This window comes from Telmatherina bonti (genome assembly GCF_933228915.1).
Source record: "Telmatherina bonti genome assembly, chromosome: 21".
Classification (NCBI taxonomy): Eukaryota; Metazoa; Chordata; class Actinopteri; order Atheriniformes; family Telmatherinidae; genus Telmatherina; species Telmatherina bonti.
In genome coordinates, this window is record NC_136630.1 from 17,016,455 (window position 1) to 17,040,752 (window position 24,298).

The 24,298-nt window shown below is 39.2% G+C and overlaps 2 protein-coding genes across 2 annotated transcripts; both read left to right on the forward strand.

The window, feature by feature from the left end:
- The first annotated feature begins 1,512 nt into the window (after positions 1–1,512).
- LOC306772061 (transforming growth factor beta-1-induced transcript 1 protein-like) lies at positions 1,513–15,615 on the forward strand. Its single transcript, XM_079261451.1, has 11 exons — positions 1,513–1,646; positions 7,564–7,712; positions 7,833–7,888; positions 9,369–9,505; positions 9,597–9,678; positions 10,510–10,594; positions 11,680–11,943; positions 12,048–12,221; positions 12,310–12,391; positions 12,881–13,029; positions 14,832–15,615. The coding sequence occupies exons 1-11, from the start codon at positions 1,634–1,636 to the stop codon at positions 15,096–15,098; spliced, it is 1,458 nt and encodes a 485-aa protein (XP_079117577.1). The 5' UTR covers positions 1,513–1,633; the 3' UTR covers positions 15,099–15,615.
- Positions 15,616–16,657: 1,042 nt separating this feature from the next.
- On the forward strand, positions 16,658–22,978 carry patl2 (PAT1 homolog 2; the record flags this gene model as incomplete). The annotated part of the gene is made up of 19 exons (XM_079260554.1): positions 16,658–16,681; positions 16,920–17,073; positions 17,470–17,750; positions 17,844–17,906; positions 17,988–18,041; positions 18,119–18,280; positions 19,687–19,758; positions 19,838–19,986; positions 20,451–20,525; positions 20,602–20,725; positions 20,846–20,963; positions 21,322–21,428; positions 21,521–21,574; positions 21,647–21,789; positions 21,891–22,047; positions 22,318–22,458; positions 22,527–22,624; positions 22,729–22,869; positions 22,945–22,978. 19 exons carry the CDS (start codon positions 16,658–16,660, stop codon positions 22,976–22,978), a joined length of 2,151 nt encoding a protein of 716 aa, XP_079116680.1.
- Between the last annotated feature and the right edge of the window lie 1,320 nt (positions 22,979–24,298).

Genomic DNA, 24,298 nt, shown 5'->3' on the forward strand with positions numbered 1-24,298 from the left:
AGTGTGATGTGCAGATCTGTATGAACATGTGTTCCTTCTGAACATGGGTGCACTGTTTCCATCCACCAGGGTGTCTTCTGACTAGTTATGATTCAGAAGGGTGAAAATGATTAGATTTTTACAAGTAGGCAAATTAAAAAAGTCTAAGTATTATTGTTATGTTTCATTTTAAGATGACATAATTTATCAGCAATCAATTCTTTGTAAAAAATGACAGTCAAATAGAAAACTTTCCGGGGAAATTAGCCCTTAAAACAACACTAGTACAACGTTTGATGAAGATGTTGAAAACAAGTGCGTCCCCTGTTTCTTTTTTTTTTTTTTTTTTTTTTTTTTCTTCTTTTTTTTTTTACTGCTGGGGTCCACATAAACGTGAAATGATTCCACTTGCTGATGGAATAAGGAATAGTTCACATAAAATGCATAGCTGTCTCTCACTAGTCTGTGGGTCACTATTGGTTTAGTTATTTTATATCTGAACCAGCTGATATTATATGACAATAAGCAAATAGGCTACTGATGGATGTTTTTGTTAAACTAAATCGTCACTTTTTCTGAAACAGTGATTTTCTGGGCTACTTTAAAAAATAAAGGGGTCAAAAAGTTGGGAGCCTATCCCTTCTTGGGGGACCACACGTCATTGTGAGAAACGTATAAACTACAGCAAATTTATGGTTTTGTATGTCTCAAGGTGGACTAATCCAAATGGCTAGCCTGTATAAATGATCTTATAATAATCTGATATTTTTCAGCTGTTATTCGTGGTCAGAAATCACTGGAAGTCACAGGGATGAATGAATATCACTGAAGCTAAAATTAAAAAAACTGCATTGTATTATGTGAATATTGGGTGATATGTTAAACCGACATTTTTATTTATTTAACCTTTAACGTTTATTTGTTTGTGTCTTTGGGTTATTTATTTAGTCAAATAAAAACATCTGGATTAATCAAATATAGAGAAATATATAAATATAATATTTAAATTTACAATGGATAATTTTGTTATATTTTGTAGGCTGCTCTATGCTATTTTTTTTATGAATTACAGCCCATTACTATTTGAGGGGAGCAGCTTGATGAAGAGTGGAAACTGCTGCTCTTCCTCACGCGCCCCACTATTTAAACGAGCTGTCGGCCCGTGAAGGACACTCCAGTAAAAAAAAAACAAAAAAAACCCACCAACAAAAAACAACTTCAAAAATACCTCCTCCCATTAGCGGCACGTTTGCTCGTGGTTTTCACGGTTCATAACACTTTAAATTCCTTAATTTTCTGCCCCAAATATGGAGCAGGAATGTTCGGGATGACGTGTTGCGTCGGGGGAATTCTGCGGGCTTGTAACCACATTCACTGAACTACGCCTTCTCCGGTCTACAGTCCTGGTAGGCATTAAACAGGAAGAGAGTAGAAAGAAACGGGACGCCCTCCCTCTCCTCTTCCTCCTCCTCCTCCTCCTCCTCCTCCTCCTCTTTCCCCTCCTGTTCTCTCGGCGGATAACGGTGTCCAAGAAGTTATTCAGGACCGACGCAGACAAAAGACGTGTATCCAGCTTTGATCCACGTCCATCACCGCTTCTTAATGCTGCCCGTGTTGAGTTACAAAGAGGAAAACAAACGCCTGAGACCATATCATGGAGGATTTGGGTAAGTAACAGGGCTGTTCTCTGTTTTATGCTTTCTAACTACATGTTAGGATATCTTGGAGATCTGTGGGAAGGGGTGGTGTGCCCTAACAGAGGAAATAAGGTCGCTGTTCATTCTGGCACTCAAAGAGTTCAGTTCCTTTCTCACATGAAATGACCAGAGTTTGAAACCATTTCAACACAAAGATACACAATGAAATAAACCAAATGTAACAATTTCATTGTAAGAAATAAGACTTTAAAAGAGATCCTTTACAATCTGTTGCACTGATCCATCATGTTGTTATTGCTTGCTTGAATTCTGGAAATTTATAAATGCTTTTTTTTTTTTTTACCCTCTCACCAAGGCCACACATGCACAAACACACAACACATGGACCACTGCACTACTCAACATCTGCCTGACAGTCTGAGTTTTTCATGCATGTCCTGCAAATTCAATAAATTCTTTGCAAATTAGATTTAAAAGGACCCACAGCTGGCTTCTCCATCCGTATACATTAACAAGTTGAGCATCAAGATAAAAGCCACATTGTGTTCAGCAGAGTCCCCCTTTGGAAGCATCAAGGAAGACTCTGACCAGCATCAGGGAGTATTTCTTTTCTACAGACTGATGCTTTTTTTTCCACTCTTAGAACAACATTATGAGAAGCTGCCTCTTTGTGTCTAAGAGTGCTTCTGTCAGAAAGGCCCTGAAATAGCCCAGAGCAACGCTGCTATTTGAAAAAGCCACAGAGTTCAAGGAAAATAGAAAAAAGGCTTTTGCTTCAGCTGCCCATTTGCTCCCTCTGAAACTTTTTTTTTTGTTTTCCCCTCCTCAAGAAGTCCACCTCAGATATCAAGCATTTATGCCTCTCGAGCAATATGAGGAGGAATGGCAAAATGTAGCCAAGCACATCTGGGCACATCTGGATTGGATTGCATGTAATGAGACAGAGTTGCTGGGGGGGACTGGGTGAGTGTTAGTCAGGCGGTGGCGCTGTTTGAGTCTCAGTTTATGCTGTTCTTCTGTAATGTTGTAAGTTTATGTGTTGGATCTGGGGAGGCTTTCAGGGGGTTTAGACCACTTGTTAGAGAGGCCTTTGGCCAAGACAAACAAGTTGGCGGGCAGTGCTAAATATGGTCATAATTCCCATTGAGAGAAGTTCAGCTCCTTATATGTGCAGTCTCTCTGCGTCTAAGAGACGGAGAGACACGGCAGGCAGGAGGAGAACAAGTAGTTTATGCAAACGTTTCTCAACACATGGTCGTACCAGACGTGTGAATCATCTGAGGCAGAGATGACCACAATGCTGAACTGAGGCTGCTTGTGTTAAGATCCGTCACGTATCACAACTGATTAATGCAGGAAAAGGAGTTTCCTAAGAGGTAAAATGTGGTGCAAACATTTATGATACCAGTTTAGGACATGGTGGTGCCGCTTTCAAAGTCAAAGATGAACTGAAAAAGAATTGCCTGCATAAGATAAAAAAGAAATTTTAAAAGTTAATTTGTTATTTTATCCAATACATATCATGTGATTTAATCAAAAGCCACTAAACAGAGTTTCTCCCTATACTTCTTTTTAGCAGAGTTAAAAAGCAAAAGCAAAATCAGCTGTTTAAGGAAAGATTAAATAATGAATCCAGATGAGTCCATTGATCCCTGATCAGACTATTTCTTTTGATTTCCAGGTTGTTCAATTATTCTGTTTAAGATTAGCACTTAGCGTAATAACACCAACTAAATATTTACTTTTGGTTCAATAATTGTTTTAGTAATTGTGATGAGCTCAAATGGGCCTATGAATCCAGTTGAAGCTCATCTTCATCATGGTTATAAATAAGTACCTACTGGTCTGTAGGAAGCACTCTCACGTTTCCAGATCACACTAAAAAATGGGACTTATATGACTGCAATTAATATTGCAGTGCTTGAAAGTAAACAAACTTAGATGCACCAAATTAGTTGCAGATTGTGTTTTGTGTTATTAAACCCAAATGTAATTGATTAGATATTTTATACTACAATATTTTACCCACACAAACCTGCCTCAACCATAGCCTCTTTAATGGAGGCTACGATAGAAATGTGAATCTTAATGCCTTTTTTTCTCCCTGTTTTTATTATTGGAAATTGTGGCATCTAGTATTTCAAAGGCTCAAAAGTCAAGCTAACCTGCTGGTTTATAATATTGGCCATTCTTGTTTTAATATGCTTTTTGCTACTTGTAGTGTATAAGAGTTCTTTATAAATAGTTCTTTGGAAAAAAACATTATGTTGTTTTAGTGATTTAAATAAAATTGAATCAATCTATTCATCCATTTTCTACACAACTCATCCCACTTCAGGTTTGCAGGGAAACCGGAGCCTTTAAATATAAATATAATACCTAGTAGGGCTGGGGAATCGAACAGAAAAAAAAAAAAAAAAAAGATCAGTGATGAAAGTGATTTTTTTTAAATTACAAATTTAAAATAGATATTTTTGTTAAAAAATTTTTTTTCAAATAAATAGAAATAATCTATTATGAAATTTTTGTCATTTATTTTATTTTATTTTATTTTATTTTTTTTTATCTTTTTACTTGTACTTGTATTTTACTTTACATTTTAGCAGCAGAATGATGGTCTGGCTACTGTACTGTTTTTTCCTAATTGAAATTAGGAAAAATGACAATCAAAAAAGTTTTGTACATTTTTTTTGTTTTTGGTCTCTACAAAAATCAGCAAAATCAAAGAATTGCGAGAATCACAATTTGATTGGCACCAAAAAAATCGGAAATGAATCGGGATGAAAGCATGTCACTACAGCACTAATATATAGACATAAAAAAAATCTAAATTCAGATACAAATGGAATGGCTAAAAACCTGAAAATATGTAAAGTATTAATAATTTCTGTAAAACATCCATCCATCTATCCATCCATCCATGTTCTGAACCACTCAGTCCAACTCAGGGTTGCTGGAAGACAGAGAGCCTATCTCAGCAATCACTGGGAGGCAAGTAGGGCACTCCCAAGATAGGTTGCCAGTCCATCACAGGGCCACACAGAGACATACAACCACACACTTTCACACTCACTCCGAGGGACAATTTAGAGTAGCCAGTTAACCTGCCAGTTGGACGGTAAAACAGAATAAGAAAATATTAAAATGTAATCAGATCTTTGCATGTATCATAAAAGGAAGAAAAAAGGCCACAATTAAATAAATTAGACCAAAGAATATTCAATTAATCATCCATACAGGAAAATCATCCATCATTGCATATCTCTGTGTGTGAAAAGTTTGCAGTTAAACATTTCCTTTCAGTGTCTGGTGGAAACTTCTTGTGGAGCAGTAACAGTAACTTTCTGGGAGCGTACATCAGTCCTACATCAGCTTGGAGAATTTAGCCCATTCCTTTGTACAGGAAACTTTAGCTCTGGGTTGTTGGACAACTTCCTCACATTAAGTGCGTACTTGAGGTCATTCCACAACATTTATATTGGATTTAGCACTTTGATTTGACTATTAAAAAAACATTTACATTGTTCTTGTTTACTTGTTCTTTGCTGGAAACATGATTCGGTCCTGCTGATTGTTGCTGTACTACTGCGGGACCTTCTCTCTGCATTTGAAGCAAATCTGAAATAAATTTTAAAATCTCATCTAAGTATACATATATTAAACATTTTCAAATATTTTTGTGAACATACACACGACTGTATGGTGCCACCACAGGTTGACAGTATGGGCTGTGTTGATTGTGGTTGTTTTTCAGTAGATTTAATGTCCTAACTGGGAAACAACTGTGGTGGACATCCACAAGAAGGGACATAGAGAGTTCTTACTTAAGAATTACTTGAATTTATTTGGATATCTGGGATATTGTATCTGGTAAAAATGTTCATGAGGTTATTGTTAACTGTCAGACCAGAAACAGATGGTCAATCTCATTGTGTTAAATAATTGCCAGGCGAGACCTTTCTAATGATGTTTCAATTCATTCCAACTATTTCAAAATAAGTAACTTAGCTAAAACGTGTTTACAAAGTTTTTTTTAAAATTATTTTGCACAATTTGACATTTGGCCATTTAGTGCTTTACCATGTTTACCATATCTTAAAATTTCATCTTGTCACTGTCCGCTCTGCAGAGTCCTTGTCTACTTTTAAGAGCAAGCTGAAGACTCAGCTCTTCAAGGAGCACTTCCACACTTAGTATAGCTATATTTGTCAGAGAAGTTGGAGAACTTAGCCCAGTTCTTTGCAACAAACATGACGGTATTAATTCTTTGTGTTTTAACATAAGTGATATTAGGGGGTGGGAAGGGAGAAAACAACAACAAAAAAAAAAAAGCCTGTAGCACTGCATGGAAGGACCTGCGTCCAACTGGACAGTCCACTAGTACCTTCCTTTGATTTCGTGCTTGTGTTGTTCTCACTCATATAAGTCGCTTTGGATAAAAGCGTCTGCTAAATGACTAGAATAGAATTGTAAATGCAGATAAAAAAATCAGATGTGAACCCATCTAATTCATAGCCTTCAGAAATGACCAGATGAGGGTGAATAAATAAACATGATAATGCTACCACGATTATTTTGTGATAGAGGACAGTGCTCCTCTTTCCAAAAGTAACACTTATTGTTTCAAACAATAAGAGTCGTATTGTCTTTTCCATCTCGGTTATTCATATGAGTAGTAAACACCAGACAGGCAGAAATATCGCTTTCGGAGAGCAGTTGGTTTCTTTCCAGCCATTCATACTGTTGTTGTTAATTGTTCTCCAGATGGAGATGAAATGATGGATATTAGATGTAAATTAGCTAATGTGGGAGGCCTCTGGTTGTCTGACACTTCTGGGTTTAGATTTTTCCAGAGCCTAAGAAACTGAATATCCAGATCAAGGAAAAAAGGAAAACAATGTTTGCATAGATGAAATGTTGATCGTTAGGTCCAGCTCATCTACAACCTCCTTAAATTGTCGCATTGAAGTACAGTATCACATGTAATAAATCAATGTGAAAGCGAAAGTCACTATTCCCAATGGTCAAACTATGGAAGTGATCCAAAACGGCAGCCGCTCTGTTCCAACATGGAGTTTGTAATTACTTATATTAAGCTTTCTTTTAGCACACAGTTTGTCTTTAGTTGCACGTACAAGGACTTGTACGCACTACTCTAAATGATGTCATTAGAGTAGCAGCAGAGACTAACGTCTGAGTTTCTGGACAGCTTCAGCGTGTGAGTGGGAATGGGGGGGGGCGCGCTTGCTGGATGGAGAAGCTTGAGATATCAGCTGCCAAATACTCTTCCTCCTCTACTTCCTCTACATGCTGGCATGTCTTTGATATAGAAAAGTATGCGTTGCTGGGGGGGGGGGGGGGGGGGGGCTTGCTGGATGGAGAAGCTTGAGATATCAGCTGCCAAATACTCTTCCTTCTCTACTTCCTCTACATGCTGGCATGTCTTTGATATAGAAAAGTATGCGTTTTTTTTCTTCTTTTTTCTTTTTCTATTTACTTAACTTTTACTTGGAGCAGTTCTGACTGTCCAGTCCTGTGGCTGATTTATGTCTGATGATGGTCGGTTTGCTCGATGTTGTGTGCAGTGTGTGGGCAGATTGCTGCTGCTGAATTGATCACACAGGCTGTCTGTCTCTCTTTAGGAGTGCCTGAGTCACCTAGCTACCCTCTCAGTCCTCGTATTGTTGTGTTTGGTACGTAGCTGTCCGTGCATGCATGTGTTACAGCTTTTTCTGTCAGTCATGCCATGTATTACTCATCCAACATTGCATGTTTCTTTTAAATCATTTTCTGAACCTTTTATTTCTAAGCACAGGGAAAAGTTACATTATAGGGTGGTGAACTGCCATTAATTCTCATCCCATCTCATCTCATCACAGTTTATTGGGTCAAACTTCCATCACATTATTGTGCTTTTTCTTTCCAGACGCCCTACTTGCTGATTTGGAGAACACAAGTTCTCCCCTTCCTCGGTGCCCTGTATTGCTCACCTCTGACCCGCCGCAAAATGCCGACCCCGCCACTCAAGAAACGACCCAGGCCCGGCCGCCTCCACCAGCGTACACACCACAGCAGGTACAAGTGCAGAAATTCATGTATTCATAACATTTGTTATTATGCTGGCTCTTATGGTGCTCTGCTGTTGATAAACTTATATTTAGGTAAACATTTTACTTGTCTGTTTTGTTTTTTTAGACTGTTTCTGCTGCTATGAAATCCTCACAGAACTCCACTCCAGACAAACTATACAGGTAAATCCTAATGTCAGACTCAGGTCCTTCAACATTATACACCTTTTTCTCTGTGTCCCACTTTAAAATCTGCTGGCTTTGTATTCCAGACAGCTCACATCTTCCTATTGCAGCTATTTTCTGCCACTTTAGGCTGTTTAACAAACGTGCAAAAGACATGAAAATACCAGCATGTTACTCCATGCTGCAGGAAGGACACAACTCATAGCAGACAATAAATACGTTTGCAGTAAAATAGTTGATTACCATGATAATAATTTCACTGGCAACCCCACAGCATCTCAAGCAGTGCTTATAAACTCTGTAGTGAGCCATTCTCTGGCTGTTCCCTTCCTGTTTAAGATGACCTTTCATCCAGTGCACATACTATTGCTGCCTAATGACCCTCGGTCGACTTGGTGGAGGATTGCATCTAATGTCTCTACAACCTTGGCATTGGTTAAATTTCTGTAATTCTTCCTTTTACAAAGTGCAAGAATGGCAGAAATCTATATGAACATGTAACAATAAGCTGGCCTTTAAATCCATCAGACCACACTTGAGTCCAGGCAGTCTGATGGGTTCCCTTGTGGTCTGTTATGACCAAGGCCAAAATTTCATGTTATCTGTACTTTTTAATGTTTGAATCCAGATGAAAAGATGAAACTAACCCTTAAAACTAACCTAAATTTATTCTTCCTATTTCATATTTTATGAACATTGCGTCATGGTTCCACACTCTTCATCCTTGTGTGTGTTTGGCTCTGGCTGGTGAATGTGAGCAAAGCTCCTGGTGTCAGCCAAATGTAGGAACTTCTTTAACTGTGTCTTCTCCTTTTTTCCCTGGTATGTTTCTTCACCCAAGAAAACTTCAATGGAAGATTTTTGGTCCTGGTTCAAGAGCAGACCGGAGTATATTAATAATTGACATTCATATCCAGTCTCAGCATGTTGACTACGATGTGCTGAGGGAACTGCAATAGCTGCGAGCCCCTATCACAATGCCAGGTTCCTGCAGATTCAGTAGCTGAAGGTCCTGGCTGCATTCCATCTCAGAGGATAACAATGGCTCCATCTTTGAGGGTCGTGACTGCTGGCGTTGCTCAACTGGGGCACTCAGGGTTTCTGTAGTGACCCTCAATACCTTGCTGTGGTGCGAACAGTACCATTGCTCCTTCCTAATTCATTGGCCCAAAAACTGAGAATGCAGTTCAGGATTCCACATTTGTGGCACTGCTGGGATGGTGGTGTTTGACCAATGTATGAAGTTATGACAGAATAAGTGATTTTACTTAGAAAATTATGACAGTCTTTTTTTTTAGTTTTTCTTCTAGTCACATTTTGTGAATCAATGACTATGAAACCACAGCTGTGCAGCGTCGTGACTCATTTCTGAATGAACAAAGTTCACCAGAGACTATGATGAGTGCAAGCACATCAGTGGGAGGATGTTTTGAAATTAAGTTACTGTCAGACTCAGTTTGTCTCGTCTCTTCCACAGCACAGTGTGTAAACCGCGTTCTCCCCGCGCAGCAGATCCTCCTCCCGCCTTCTCTTCCTCCTCGCTGCTCGGTGGAGGTTTGAGTGAACTGGACCATCTGTTACAGGAGCTCAATGCCACCCAGTTTAACATCACAGGTCTGTGAGTGAGTGTGTGTGTGTGTGTTTAACACTGAAGTGTGTTTTTTCTTCAACTTGGCACAATTTTTTTTATTATTTTTTTTATCAGATGAGATCCTGGCTCAGTTTCCTTCCTCTAAGAAAGATGAGAGAGACAAGCTCAAGGATAAGGCCACGTCCTCCTCCCTCGGGTACTGTAGTCAAACAGTTTACTATTAAGGCACTGAATTTCTACTGACTTTATCAGACTGCAAAATACTCAGAGGCCACATGAGCTGTCTGTGTAGTGGTTCAAAAGTTCAAAAGTTTAATCAAATCAATGTTTACATGAAAAAGAAGAAAGTTTGACAAATGTATTCATCAGAAAGGTGGAGCTATGGCTTTAATTAAATTAAATAAATTGCTTTGGAAAGTAAAATTTCTAGTTCTAGGGGTAATACTGCTCCACAAGAATACCACAGATAACAGTATTAAAGTTTGGAAAACATAATTTGTTTGTTGTAAAGATGCACGTTTTGAATAATTCTTCTGCAAGCATCAATCAACATAAAAACAGTGGCGCAGTTGTTTACTTACGCTTTTCTAAACTGGAAATCTGACTAGAAATGCTGTGCTCGTTGAAATAAACCACTTGGGAAGTGTGTTATTTAAAAAGAAAGATCTGATATCTACGTTAGACACATGGTGCATCTGTGTTACCAGCGCTGAACATATTGTTGAAATCTTTTACAATAAAACAAAAATGCTCTACATCAAGGGTGTCCAGCTCCGGTCTTCGAATGTCACAATCCTGCAGGTTTTCCATGTATCCCTGTTCCAAAACACCTGACTCAAACAAATCAGTCATTGTGCAGATCTTAATATGCTGTTGGATACATTTAAAGGAAGTTAAGTATGTTGGAACAGGAATACCTGCAGGACAGTGACCCTTGAGGACTGACTTTGGACACCCCTGCTCTACAGCAACAGAACAAAACTGTGTTGACTTTTTTTATGATGTGGATTTCTGTTATGTGTTGCAGCTCTGCAAAGCCCTCGGCAACATCAGCCACACTGGAGCTGGACAAACTGATGGCTTCGCTGTCTGACTTCAGAGTCCAAAGCACAGTAAGTAATGGAAGTGCTAGAGGATAAAAAAAACTGATGGAAGTCTTGGTTATTTTTAAGATCTTTAAGTTTGGGAAAACATTGTCTCTTTTTCAGTCTTACTCTGGCTAAATATCTTAGTCTACAAGACACTTGTTGCTGTAGGTTGCTGCATGCAGACCTTGACTTATCTCAGTTTGATTACTTACACACGCCATGCACAAATATACCTATACAACACATCAAAAAGGTCCCAGTTTTTCTTTTTGTCATTGTGCCGTAATGTTAAAGCCATCCTCATAATGATGCTTGACTTTGAACACTTTTGTCTCTTCAACTCCTCATCCTGTTTATTTCATGATGGAGGCTTATCTACTTAATGTTTTGTCAGTGATGAGGTGGATGGAGCTTTTGTCATTGATTAGAACCAAGAAAACATGATTATGATTACAGTCCTCACAACAGCATGAAGCCCCAACATGTCAGCGTTTACTATAAACCCACAAGCAGCGTTTGAACGCATCGCTCACTGACGCCTGGTGGACTCATGACGACACCAACTCATGATGTCTCATAAAGTTCATAATGGCTGCACTGTTACAGATCATGCCTCTTAGTACAAATCAGTCACCAGATATGACCTACGGATGAGAATTAGTCTTGGTGGAGTATTTTCCAGCTTCATAATTAGCTTCGGATAGTTAGAGGACAGAGTCACACTGTAAATCTTTATTTGGCACGGTATGTGTTCGAGTTGTTCTGGAGGCAGTGGCTTGTGTGTGAGCAGAGGAAGCCCTTCTGTCATTATAAGGTTGTTTTGTCCCAGTGAGAACTCCAACTGTGGGTTATAAACAAGACTGCAAGGGTTTTAAAGAGGATAAAACAACTCTTTTTGTTACTTTACGCAACGTGTGGAGTGATTTTAGTGTCAGCAACATGTAATATTCATGACATTCAAAAGGGCTTTTTGTTCAAGGCGTTGTAGTTCAGCTACTACTTCAAGAGACGTTGGCATGTTTTATCAAGACATCCATGTTCTCTGGATTATGAAGGTGGAATATAGAAATAAAACATTAGTTTCTTCACTGTTATTTGTATTCTTCCAGCCGGTAGCACCTGTCACTCCAGTGGTTACAGCGCCGCAGCAGCCTGCAGCCACACCACAGCAGCCTACAGCCACACCACAGCAGCCTGCAGCCACACCACAGCAGCCTGCAGCCACACCACAGCCCACTGCCCCACTGCAGCCCTCATCTGGAGGCTCATTGGACAGCATGTTGGGGCTGCTCCAATCAGACCTGAGCCGTCAAGGGGTTCAGACGTCCTCCAAGGGAAACTGCTCGGCTTGCCAAAAACCAGTTGTAGGACAGGTGAGAATGCCCTGTTGGAGTTCATCCATATTTCTGTCATCTTCATATCGCAGTGGAGGCTCATTCTTAGTGAGGCTATGTCGCTGATCGGCTTGCTTGTGCAGGTGGTGACAGCTCTTGGGAAGGTCTGGCACCCAGAGCACTTTGTGTGCACCGAGTGTGAGACAGAGTTGGGCAGTCGCAATTTCTTTGAGAAAGATGGGCGGCCGTACTGTGAGTCGGATTACTTCACCCTCTTCTCCCCGCACTGCGCACACTGCAGTAAACCCATTCTAAATGTAAGATGTGGCCGTTTCTCTTGTGTTACTTTGACACGAATATCTAAAGTCAATGTTCCAACCTTTCCTTGCTGCTCTTCCTGCACAGAAAATGGTCACCGCTCTGGATAAGAACTGGCACCCAGAGTGCTTCTGCTGTGTCAAATGCAGCCGCAGCTTCGGAGATGAAGGTAGTTTGACCTTACTGAGTTTCAACTAAACATTTGTTCACACAGATTTAGCATGTTTGCAGCATTTTTATTTATTTATTTATTTTAAGCCACTTGACCTTCATTTATTCATTCATTATCCTAACCGCTTAGTCCGATTAAGGGAGCTGGAGCCTATTCCAGCAGCCTTTGGGCGAAAGGCAGGGTACACCCTGGACAGTTCCCCAGTCCATCGCAGGGCGCCACATGACCTCATAACACATTCATTTCTTACGGTTTTCATCAAAGAATTAAACATTGGCGGTAAAAAGAGATCTGTCCCAAGAATTTACAGAAAAACACTTGTCTTGTGACAAAAAAACCCCCAAATATGTAACCCTAACCAGAGCAGATGAAGTTTAATCTTCTGCAAACCAGTGTTACATGGAAACACGGCCATTAACGAGTTAATTTTCCATTTGTCAAATGAACTCTTGAAATGTTGTGATGCTGTGGCATTGCCTCCTGCAGGTTTCCACGACCGTGAGGGCCAGCAGTACTGCCAGCAGTGCTTCTTGACTCTGTTTGCCTCCCGCTGTCAAGGCTGCAGCCAACCTATTCTGGAAAACTACATCTCAGCTCTAAACTCTCTCTGGCACCCACAATGCTTCGTATGCAGGGTGAGTTTGCCGTTTGGTTAATGAAAGAAAAGGTTTGATCTTTGATGTGTTTGTGTGCTCTTCTTATAGGTTTATTCTGAGAAAAGAGCAGGTAGATTTCAGTTCCATTTAATCCCGATCCCACACACAGTCATAGACAGTATGTCTGAAGATGGGATTTAAATTCTTTATCACTGTATATTCTTTCGGAGGACTTGTCAGTGGGCAGTTTTAACTTCTGTGACATGACCAAGTACAAAAAGAAAACTGCTGCAGGTCCAAATAATAAAAGATTTTCTCTATTTGGCAAGTCAAGGTAGCATGAAGGTAATTCTCAGTGCTAGCCAAGGTGGTTTGGGTACAAGTTTCTGTGTCTGGAAAACCCACTTTTAACTCTTTTCTTTGTCTAATGTGAGTCTTGTGAACATTTTTGATGGAAGTTGGAAACTTCCATCAACTCATCAAAGAGAAAATATTTTTTTTACAATTATTAATGCAGAAGAAGTTCAGTTTTTCATTTGGTTATGATAATACTATTGTGCTGTCTGTGTTTAATAACATTTTATTGTATTTGAACACTTTTTTCCTGAAATTTTATGCATTTTCAGTAATCATTGAAGGGCATAGTGGATGTTTGTGCCTTTCTTTAATTCTGAATTTTACTGATTGATACAGTAAGGACCGTCATCTGTCAACTCTTAACTTCTAGATTTGTGTTTTGCATGATTTAATCTGCTTATTTTCAAACAGTTGATGGACATGAGAGATTCCTTTATGTTGACATAACAGAAGGTGAAAACATTTTTAGTTGTAGCTGAAAGTCAAGGTTGTGCCTAACTGGTGCATAGGTAGACAGCATTAGGGGTGATTTAGTAGGTGCTTTTGCTTTCCAACACGCTGTAAGAGTTTGAAGAACTGCTGTTTTTTCAGAAAACATTTTCCTAATCAAAATTAGAAGAAAGATGAGATTTCATAGAAATCCATGAACAGTCATCCAAAAACAATGGTTGCATTCACAGCACTAAGTATGAAAGCTCAACTAATCGTTTACTTTTTGCCATCATTCTCTTACTTTTCATTGGATTTGGTTAAAATTCTCACTCCACTTTCCCCCAAATCTCCTGCTATTCTATACAAGTTAGATGAGAGTATAATAAGTGCCATACGGTTGTGAAACAAACAGATAGCATATTCAGTTTTAGAGGCATTCAGCAAGATCTGTGACAATATTTTTTTCAGCACACAATAAAAAAACTCTAAAATGAGATAAAATTTCAGTAATATTACACAGAATTACAAAATGGCTGGAAATAATTTAGGTGATTTCATTAGTAATTTTAGACTTTACAAGAAACTTCCTGGAAAATGATTTATTGTCATTTATATTTTGTCACAAATTATGCTTCAGGATTTATGCTGGTGTGAATTGCAGTGCAGTGAAGAATAAGTAATTGTCAGGTTTAGAACCAATTGCAAAAGTCTTGGACCAGACTGTAAGGACTGAAAAATTAGAAGTGTTTTGAGTGAGCTTTATTGTTTTTAAGATTTTCTTTAATGAATTAACAGAAATTTGCACCTGAAAATGCACAAAATGATCTGGGTGGGTTAGCTGCTACGTGACCCCAAGATTGTTTGTTGTTTATGAGGAAATATCCACAAGGAAGTTTGTGTAAGCGAGTGAAAGAAGAACTCAAAATGAATCAGGATTATGTCTTGAGAAGTTTTTCTGTTTGCTGGAAAGCTGAATATAGCTGCATGAGTCAGAGCTGTCCTCTGAAGCACAATCATACTGCTTCTTCTTTTCTCTTTCCCTCTCGCCCCAGGAGTGCTACAGTCCCTTTGTGAACGGCAGCTTCTTTGAACATGAGGGTAAGCCGCTGTGTGAGGCTCACTACCACCAGTCCCGAGGCAGCATGTGCCAAGCATGCCAGCAGCCCATCCTAGGCCGCTGTGTCACCGCCATGGGAGCCAAGTTTCACCCCCACCATCTCGTGTGTCACTTCTGCCTGAAGCCTCTGAGCAAAGGCTGCTTCAAGGAGCAAGAAAACAAACCCTACTGTCACCCCTGCTTCATCAAACTCTTTGGTTGAGGACACCGTCTCCAATCAAGGGTTTAACCTCCCCACCTCAACCCACCCATCCTCAAGTGAAGAAGTCATTTGACTCTTCTTTTATATTTTGTACTTTCTGCAGGAGTGAGGGTGGAGCTGGTCTCTTTGCTAGTTTTGAGAAGATGTGCAGGTGAAAAAAAATCCTCCAACAGAATTGTTGTTTATTCAACAAAGAGATTGACAGATGTCCCCATGTGTAGCATTTTTTATGCAGTCCCAAGTAATGCCAAATTATCTATATCAATCATGCATGTAATTTTTTTTACATACTGTTACGATTGAAGCTGAACATTGAGTTTTGACTTGTGCCAAAGGAGGAAAAAAATGTTATTGTTTCAAGTAAGGAGTAAAAAGAAAAATTCCTTTAATATATTTGCTTTATATTGCCACAAGTATATATATCACTGCAATCGCATTTATATATTGTTGGCTGACTACCTTCTGTGTTTATGTAAACAACTGTGTATGTAAAGTCAGATATTTTTGCATTAGTCATTCACCACTGCTCTCTGCAAATTGCCAAAAAAAAAAAAAAAAAAAGACTCCAAAGAATAAATACATAAAGATGAACACAAAGAATCTTGCTGTGTTGTGTTAGATTTGTTTTTTTCTTTTAAATGTCAATCACAAAGCCAAACAAAGTGCAAGCATGCACACTCCATATGCTCACTGAGTGAACATGCACTTTGCTTGGTTTACATACATTTTATGTACACACTTCTTATCAGTCTATACTACAACAGAGGAAATCTCACTTTGTCCAACCACCCTCATTGCTATTCCTCCTATAGTTTTCCGATATAATCCCACTATTCTTCTTCCAGTAACTATAGGAGCTGGTGAACATTTAGCTCACTTCCCTCTAGAAGCATGTCCAATAGACAGAGAAACTGTTGTTGTACGAGCCTAAAAAAATTATTTTACTCCAAAATCCACCACGGAGCGTGGATTTCATGAAAAAAAAAAAGGGGGGGGCACGTGCAGCACATCTTCGGCAGGTAACTCCAGCTGTGACATTTTATGTATAGTCTAGTAGATCCTATTTGTGACTTTAGAGCTTATCAGATGTATCTGCATGTGCCGTTTTCTTTGATACATTGAATAATGATCCAATAACGCTCCCTATGTACCCTCAGGTATCTCTTTCACCAGCAAGTCTTTACGTCATTTCTTACGGTGTAATGCCGGCTTTGGCCACTTGAAGGCACTATTTACACACAGCTTTAGTCTGACAAACTTAAAATCATAAAATCATGAACCTTTAGACATGGTTCATGGAACAGCTAAGCTTTTTCTTTCTTTTTTTTTTTTTTTTTTTTTTTAACTTTAAAGGTATTATTCCGCAGACAGTAGACATGAGACGACAGATGCTTGAAGTTGCGTGATGACGTGTCCACGCCTCTAACCTTCACAGGTGAGGTTAATTAGCAGTTAATGAGCGTCTCGCGCTTCCTAATAGGTGACAGCAGGTAAACCTTTCGTGGAAAGTCATCGTTAGCCGTCGGCTTCACGTGTTGTAACACATTTCCAAAAGCACCATGAGTGATTCAGAACAGGAAAAAGTAAGTCAGCATTATTTTGCTGCTTTTTAATGTATGAATTCTGCTGAAGTGAGCATACGATATTGATTCAGGCTCGTGCACATGGTTGAACATCCACTGCATTCTGAAAGCTAAAAAAAAAAAAAAAAAAAAAAAGAGACAAGAAAATCTTATGCTATTTCTTTCGGCATGTACTCCGACTGTTTGCAGTCGTGCAAAGTGAATTTTCATCCCCACACTTTTGTTTCTATTCGCTCAGGAAGCAGAAAAGGTCTGCGAGCCTGAGTGGCCTGAAAATGGAGACGCGTGGAGTGATGCAGAGAATGAGACGAGTATGGACTGTGGGCTTCTGCAGGCCATGGCTGAGGAGGATGAAGAGATAAACGTCTACAACGAAGAGACGTTTGGGATGGGTGTGTGCGCACGTGCAGTTATTGATTTAATTTTCCCCTGGCATAAAGTTTATCCAGTTTTTTTTTGTTTTTTTATTTTGTGAATCGGCACAATCTCAGAGTTGAACTTTTTTAGTGTTCAATTTCTTTTAAACATAAGTTTTGTGTATTGGCTTTTCACAAGTTAGATTTATGCACATATTTCCCCATATGATTGGATGTCATTGGCCACAGCTGCTGCAGGAACATTTGACATTTTAACAACTGGTTTTAAACTACATGGGGAAGTGGAAAAGGACTATGTAACAGAAAAAAAATGTAAACTAAACTGGGAATTATTTGGAGAGCGTAATCATGTGCTTTTATATAAAGAAAAGCATGGCGTTTTGAGTCTTTTTGCGGTTGTCTGCATTATAGATCTTGATCCACATGAGACTACAGACAACCTGGGTAACAGCAATATTCCATTTGGAGAACCGCTGCCTCAAACGGCGCCACCGGCACCCGAGCCCAAACCTAAATCCTCATCACCCCTCAGAGCCCACTTTTCCCCTCCAAGACAGAAGCCACAATATCTACCTCGAGCGTCCCTGTGGCTTCGCAGCAGAGGCAGGGGACGTAGGGGAGGACCGGGCAGGCAGCAGATGTTTGAAGACCCAGCTGTGATGAGGATAGTGGAGGGAAGACAGAGCCTCATGGTAAGAAAGATTCATTTGTTTAAAAACTTTGAGTTGGAGGGGTCAGCTTGATGCACCAAGGTTGGGTTTTTTTTTTTTTAAATTTTATTTTAGAACATTGACAGCGCCATAGTGGACTGTGGGCATGCCTTATGCCGGAACACCTTTGAGGATGACGTAAGCAACAACTTTGTAAAACCCTTTTTTTTTTTTTTTTTTTTTTTTTAAACATAAGGGTCTTTTATTTCTTACCCTCAGAGGATGATGCCCTCTTTCAGAAAAACCAGGAGAGTTTCAGGATCAATCCTTCAGGTGAAGAGTTGTTTCACCCAGTCCAGTGAATAGTATAAACAATGACGCCTTTAATATCGAGTCGTGTTTTCTTGTAGGACAGTGCTATAGTGTGTGTGATTGGTCACAGAGGCAGAGGTCAGCAGGTAAACTCCAACTTTGTGAGTATGCCATATCCCATCTCCTCCTACCGAGGTGGGAGAGGGGAACCCAGGGGATCCTACACCAGAAGACACTTTGGCCAAAGAGGGCCTTCTCAGGTAGAGTTGTTTTTTCTGAAACCAGAATTGATTCAGTTTTAAAAGGCGCGCTTACTGATGGATGATTAAAGCTGTTGCTCAGTGGATACATTTCATTTTACTTTTAGTCAGCACATGAGGTGGTTAACATCGTGGACAGTGCTTGAATGGTTGACATAAAAACCTCATGTTCTGTAACATGTCAGCTGTACTTCGGATGATCGCACAGACGGTTGCTGACACCACTGACGTAGTTTAAATAGCTTACTGCGTTCTACTTAGTCCAGCAGGTACCATGTAGGTAAGCAGAAGAGTATGAAACAACTTCTATTAGCACTTTGTTTTAAAGGTTCTTGTTTTTAAAATTAATTGAATTTACACTTTGTCCTTTTCTTCAAATTTCTCAAATGTCTCATGAAAATATCAAATTTAAGTTTAACATATACTTAAAGGAAAGTTTTAAAAAAGCAGTTTGTCATTTAAAAGATCAAAACTAGCCAGATTGAAACATCTGAAATGTTCAGGACATGTAAGCAGACACAGCCATTTTAAATCGGCTAGTAAACTTAGCAGATGGCCACAATCTAGCAGTAATTTGTTAAACTGGGCTTTTAATTTTTTCCAACATTAAATATTTGCATAACTAATCTACTTAAAAAGACATTTTGCTATTTAAGTTTTGCATCTGTTTTAAGGTGGTGTTCATGGTTCACAACAGTGATAAAGGTTCATGTTTGATTTTCTAAGAATGGACAGCAAGACGAGGCTTGTCCTCTTTTTGCTTGAAGTTTTAGCAGTAAATGACCAATATGGGGAGGAGACTGATCATTTGTCTTTCACAGTGAACACACTGCAATTTGTCTATTTTGAAGAGATTTCCTGAGATTTAGAGCGTCCCCTTTGGTTCTAAAAGTAAAAACATAACCTCTTGCATGTTAGTGATGCCTCAAACTAGCTGAGGCACATGTTATTGCAGAAGTGTTGCAGCCAGAGGAAGGCTGATGCACCTGCCTTACTGCTGAGATGTTTCACTGTCCTGAGACATGATGCTCTGAGGTGCTAAGAAAAGTTGTTTAAAATAAGTAACCACCATGTGGCTGGGTTATGGCCACAGAGGGCTGAATTTTAGCTGAAGCATTTCTGGCAGCCTTTTTTTTCCCCAACATTGTAGACTTAGACAGATTTTTTTTTTTAACATGCAAAGGAGGGAAGATTCAGAGTAGGTTGAAGGTGCCAAAATAGAGGGTTGAAATCTATTAGTATGTCTAAAGCTTAGAATAAGACATTTGTGATTCAAGCAAAAAGCTTAATTAATAATGGTGTAAATCTTGGAAGAGGACCCCAGAAGAGATGTGAAAGAAGTCCTTTATATTTAAAGGATAATGTTGCTTGATCTGCTTCCCCTAAATTTCAGTTTTATCTTGCAGATATATGCACCCATGGTAACAGGATCCCCAATCTTTTCACGGCAACCACTGACCCCCCGTCATTTTAATCAGGTTTATTAAATAATTGGCCACTTTGATTCATGCAAATGTATCTGCAGAAGTGTGCCTGACTTATGTTGTGCTGAATTAGATGGGGGGCTTGATGTTTCCTCCAAACCGCCCTTGCCCCTCCACTCCTCAACCACTGACTCCAAAGATGATGCAGCTTCGATTTGGTGCCAACTCACCAAGGCCGTCCCCATTTTACAGTCCGTCATCTAATCCAGTGCAGCCTTTCCGGTAGGTGATAATCTCGTGTATCTCACAGGAGTCTCACATGTTTAGTTTGACTGCGAAGATTTGGTATGAAATGAATTTATCACTTGACTGTCATTTGAGGATGTAGCAGTCATGCCTTACAGTCAGGAGCAGTAATGTGCATTTAAAGGGAACTATTAATGGATTAATCAAGTTTGTGCAGATTAAATTTCTGACTACTGAAATTTATAATTATGCTGGGTTTTTTTTTTTGGTTTTTTTTATCAAAATGACCACAAAACCTGGGCATGAATCAGTGAAGCTTCTACCTTTTTTTTAATGTGTGAAATTTGTCATTTAAATTGAATCCATCAGGGGTTTTGGCAAAATGACCGAGCTCAAAGCTTTTCTGAGTGACATCAAGGTGAAACTGTCTTCTGCTGGTAGATGTAATGAATCAACAGCTGGAAGCAGTTGGGTGAAAATAATTTCCTTCTGACCAATAGGTACCCGGGTCCAGTCACACAGCTTCATCCTCAACATAAACAACTACTCAGTCAAAAAAGGCGTTTATTGCAAAGGTCAGCCATACATCAAGGAAAGCACCCCCCTTCATTTGTTTTCGATCAATGACCTAATAATTTGTGCTGCTCATAGAAAGTCAGAAGACTGGGATCCTTACTGTGATCTTATGACAGCCAAAGAGAAGGAGTGGATCACTCGTCTGCAGATGATCCAGCTGCAAAGTGAGAATCCATACCTTGAGGATTACTATTACCAAGTGAGGAAACAAAGTTTTAAGAACATATGTTTTATCTGAAGGAACTACCTTTTTATGTCCTTTTTTTTTATTTTTTTATTTTTTTTTTTTTATAGTTCATGCGCTTAAATGTTTTAACAGGAGTATTATCGGCGAATAGAGGCGAAAATGGCTGAGGAAGAGCTGGGCATCAGGAGCAAGAGAGAGCCACCTAAACTCACCACACCTTACATCACAAAGACCGACGCCTACACACCAGGTTTTTTCTCCAGTTGACTTTTCGTGCTTCACTAAAGCTTTGTCAGGCTTTTTTTTTTTTTTTTTTCTTAGTCCAGTCACTGAGACGATAACAGTCTTAAAGGAATAATCTCTCTACTTAGAACAATAAACTTAACAAGATGCAGCAGGTGCTTAGCTAACTTTCTACCCTCTTTTTTGCCTCAAGGGTGGCAGACGTGTTGACCTGGCTTAGTGTTGACCCTGTTCAGCCTAAATGAAACACATCTTACACCCTCACAGAAATAATTAGAATAAATCTAACTGGTTCTTTATAACCATGCTAATACTACATGAAACATGGTTAACAATTTTCATGTTAAAGCTTTTTGCTCTTTCAGTGGTGCATATTGAAGGTTCTTTGGGTCAAGTTGCTGTGTCTACATGTTACTCTCCTCGCCGAGCCATCAGTGCAGTTCATGCAGTCCAAGCTCATGGTCCATTTGAGGTGTCTGTCTATATATATATATATATTCCCCAGTACTGTAGTAATGTTGTAATCTGCTCCCTATCAAATACATATTTCCACCTTTTTTACAGGAACAAAAAGACACCAGACAAGAGCGGCTAGAGGTCCTCAGCAAAATAGAAAAGGTACACTTTTTGTTGTATTGCAGTGGTTTTATTTAACCACCTACAACACTGTTCACCTTTTCCATCCGGCAGTTATTCATAGCTCTGCTGGAGGTGGAGGAAACTGAGAGGATGAAAACAACTTCACTGTCTGAGCCAGAGGAGAGGAGGTTGATGGAGAAAACTCAGAGGAAAGCAGACCACATCTATTCACAGATGCAGCACCACGACTCTAAGTGAGTCTTTACTAGTAGTGTGAAATATGTCCAACTTGACATCATAATGCCTATTCTTTCCTTTTTAAATGTGACCAATGAGCTCTCACTTTTTGATGCAGAGATTCAGGAGAGGCGTTTCTTCCTTTCCTGCTAGTCTCAAAAGGTAAAAAGCTCCTCACTCGTCTGCTTCCGTTCCTGAAACATGAATCGGCACTAAAAATCTTGCACGTCGTGACCTGCAACCTTCCGACTTTAATGAGTCGAGATGCAGAGGAGGTGGGTCAGTTTTAAATGTCAGTTATTTGACTGTGGTAAAGCAAACTTGTGTAACAAGATTATGTAAAGTGAGATCTAAGGTCAGCAGGTGTAATGCTGCAGCCTTATTTGAACATTCAAGGACAGTTTGAGTAAATAAAAATTATAATGAATTTTCTCTTTTTAGTTATCTGTAATCTATAACATAAAGTAGCTGAGTTGCAGCTGTAAACTGACTTAATGACTTTAAATTTATTTTTTCTTATTACAAACTTCCTCGGGTGATTGTAGGCCCTTCCAGTGCTCTACCCTCCACTTAGGAATGTGATTGGTAGCCTGACGTTCAGTCAGCTCATCGTTGTTCTCAAAAGTCTGAGATCTTCAGAGTCTCTGGACACTCACGAGTGTCTCTCACTTGCATGCCAAAACAAGGTTAGTTTTTGTGTTGCTTTGCAGCTTTTATTCAGAGGCTTTGCTCTCATGTATGTTCCTCCTTTCAGTTTGGCCTGTCCTTGCTGTACACGCTCCTGTCACATGGAGAGAAGCTGCTATCCTCCAGTGTTCCTCTTGAGCCCAGCCTTGGTGACTTTGAGATTTGGTAGGAATCTGGATTGTATAATTCAGAAATGATAGAATTGAAACATTCTTTGATATTTTGACATCTGTTTCATGTTTGGTTTTTTTTTGGGTTGTGGGGTTTAGGACCGACATAATATTCCAGGTGGCAGGAGAGCTGTCCCAGTGTTCTCTTGTGGAGCCGCTTGTTATGCCTTCAAACTTGCTCACACTATTCTGCCGCTACCTGGACAAGCGTACAGTACACCAGCTGAAAAGCAACATGGAGTAGGCTGTCACGTTGACTTTTCACAGCTTAAATACTTTTATTTTATTAACTATCAAATGTCTTTTTTATTTTAGGTCTGCAACAGGATTCCTGGCTCTTCCATCTTAAGGAAGACAATGGCTAATTACAAGTGCATTTCATCAGGCTGTGGTGAGCACTAGACTGAAAGAAGAGCATGAAAACTATTTGTAACAGATGCTGCATCTCATGCCCTGACCTTTTTCCATTCTGAGTCCTTGTCTTTCCCCAATCCCTCACATTTATTTTTTTTTTTTTTTTTGCACCTCAAACTGTTTCCCTTTTTATTTCTTTTATGTTTTCCTCCACTTGGTCTCCGCTCAACTACATCAGTATTATTCTGAACTTTTTTTTTTTTCCATCCTGTTTTTTTAAATCTTCAATAAAAGGGTTGTCCTCAAATTTATATTTAATTTCTACTGAAATTCCAGGCTTTCTGAATTAAGTGCAATTCATCAGGTGTGGTGACCAGGTTGAGGATTGTTGTAATTTGAATGTACAGCTGAACACATGTTAATTATAATAACCATTTAAAGAAGTTGCAATGGCTCAACACGTGCCATGCAATTTTGGGTTATTTTGTAAAAAGCCAAGTGTTGTGTATACATGTGTAGATGTTATAAGATGTGTTTGATGTAATTTGTCCATCTTAAAAGTTTGGGTTGTGAAGATTTTTATTTATTGTATTCATTTGGAAACAGGAATAATTTAAACTGCACTCTTGTAGAGCACTAGCAACATAAATAAAAAAAAAAAAAAAAAAAAAGTCAAGTTTGTTCTGTCTGTAGAAAATGCATCTTCCTTGTTCTTTTTCCGCTGCACCTTTCATACTTATGGACCAAATTTACGCAGTACAGAGACGACAGACAGCAACATTGGTTTCTCAGCAATGTAACGGTTTTATGAACACATTTTGATTTTAAAAAAAAAAAAAAAAAAAAAAAAATTCTAAAAATCTCAAACATCTGCTTCCAGATTAAAGATTGCAATGGAAAATGTTTAGCTGATTGTACGAGACTGAAAGAAATCTGCAAATAGAGGGTAAAAAAAAAAAATCAAATGGCACAAATCCTCTGAAAAAGTGCCTTGAAGTGACGGGACATACACCTACATAGTCTTTGCAACAGGAAGCTGAAAACATCCAGTGTGTAAAATCACTGAACTCTAAAGATGCAAGTTAAGATTTGCTACAAGACCAAGTAAAATGCTGATGACCATGAAGGATTTAAAGTGAGATGATTTTGTCTAGTTTGACTGCACCTTAAAGTCTTGACATCTGACAAATATTGCCTGGAAAGTGTTCAGAAGGGTATGAATTGACAGTACTTGCCTTGTATACAAGTCACAATCTTTATTTTTTGTTAAATCTGGCAGACCCAAAGCAAGATCTGAAGACAAGTTACTGAGACA

Coding starts and splice junctions, on each gene's coding strand:
- LOC306772061 (XM_079261451.1), top strand. Junction 9,506..9,596: donor CACCCAGTTTAACATCACAG/GTCTGTGAGTGA, acceptor TTTTTTTATCAG/ATGAGATCCTGGCTCAGTTT. Junction 12,392..12,880: donor CCGCAGCTTCGGAGATGAAG/GTAGTTTGACCT, acceptor TGCCTCCTGCAG/GTTTCCACGACCGTGAGGGC.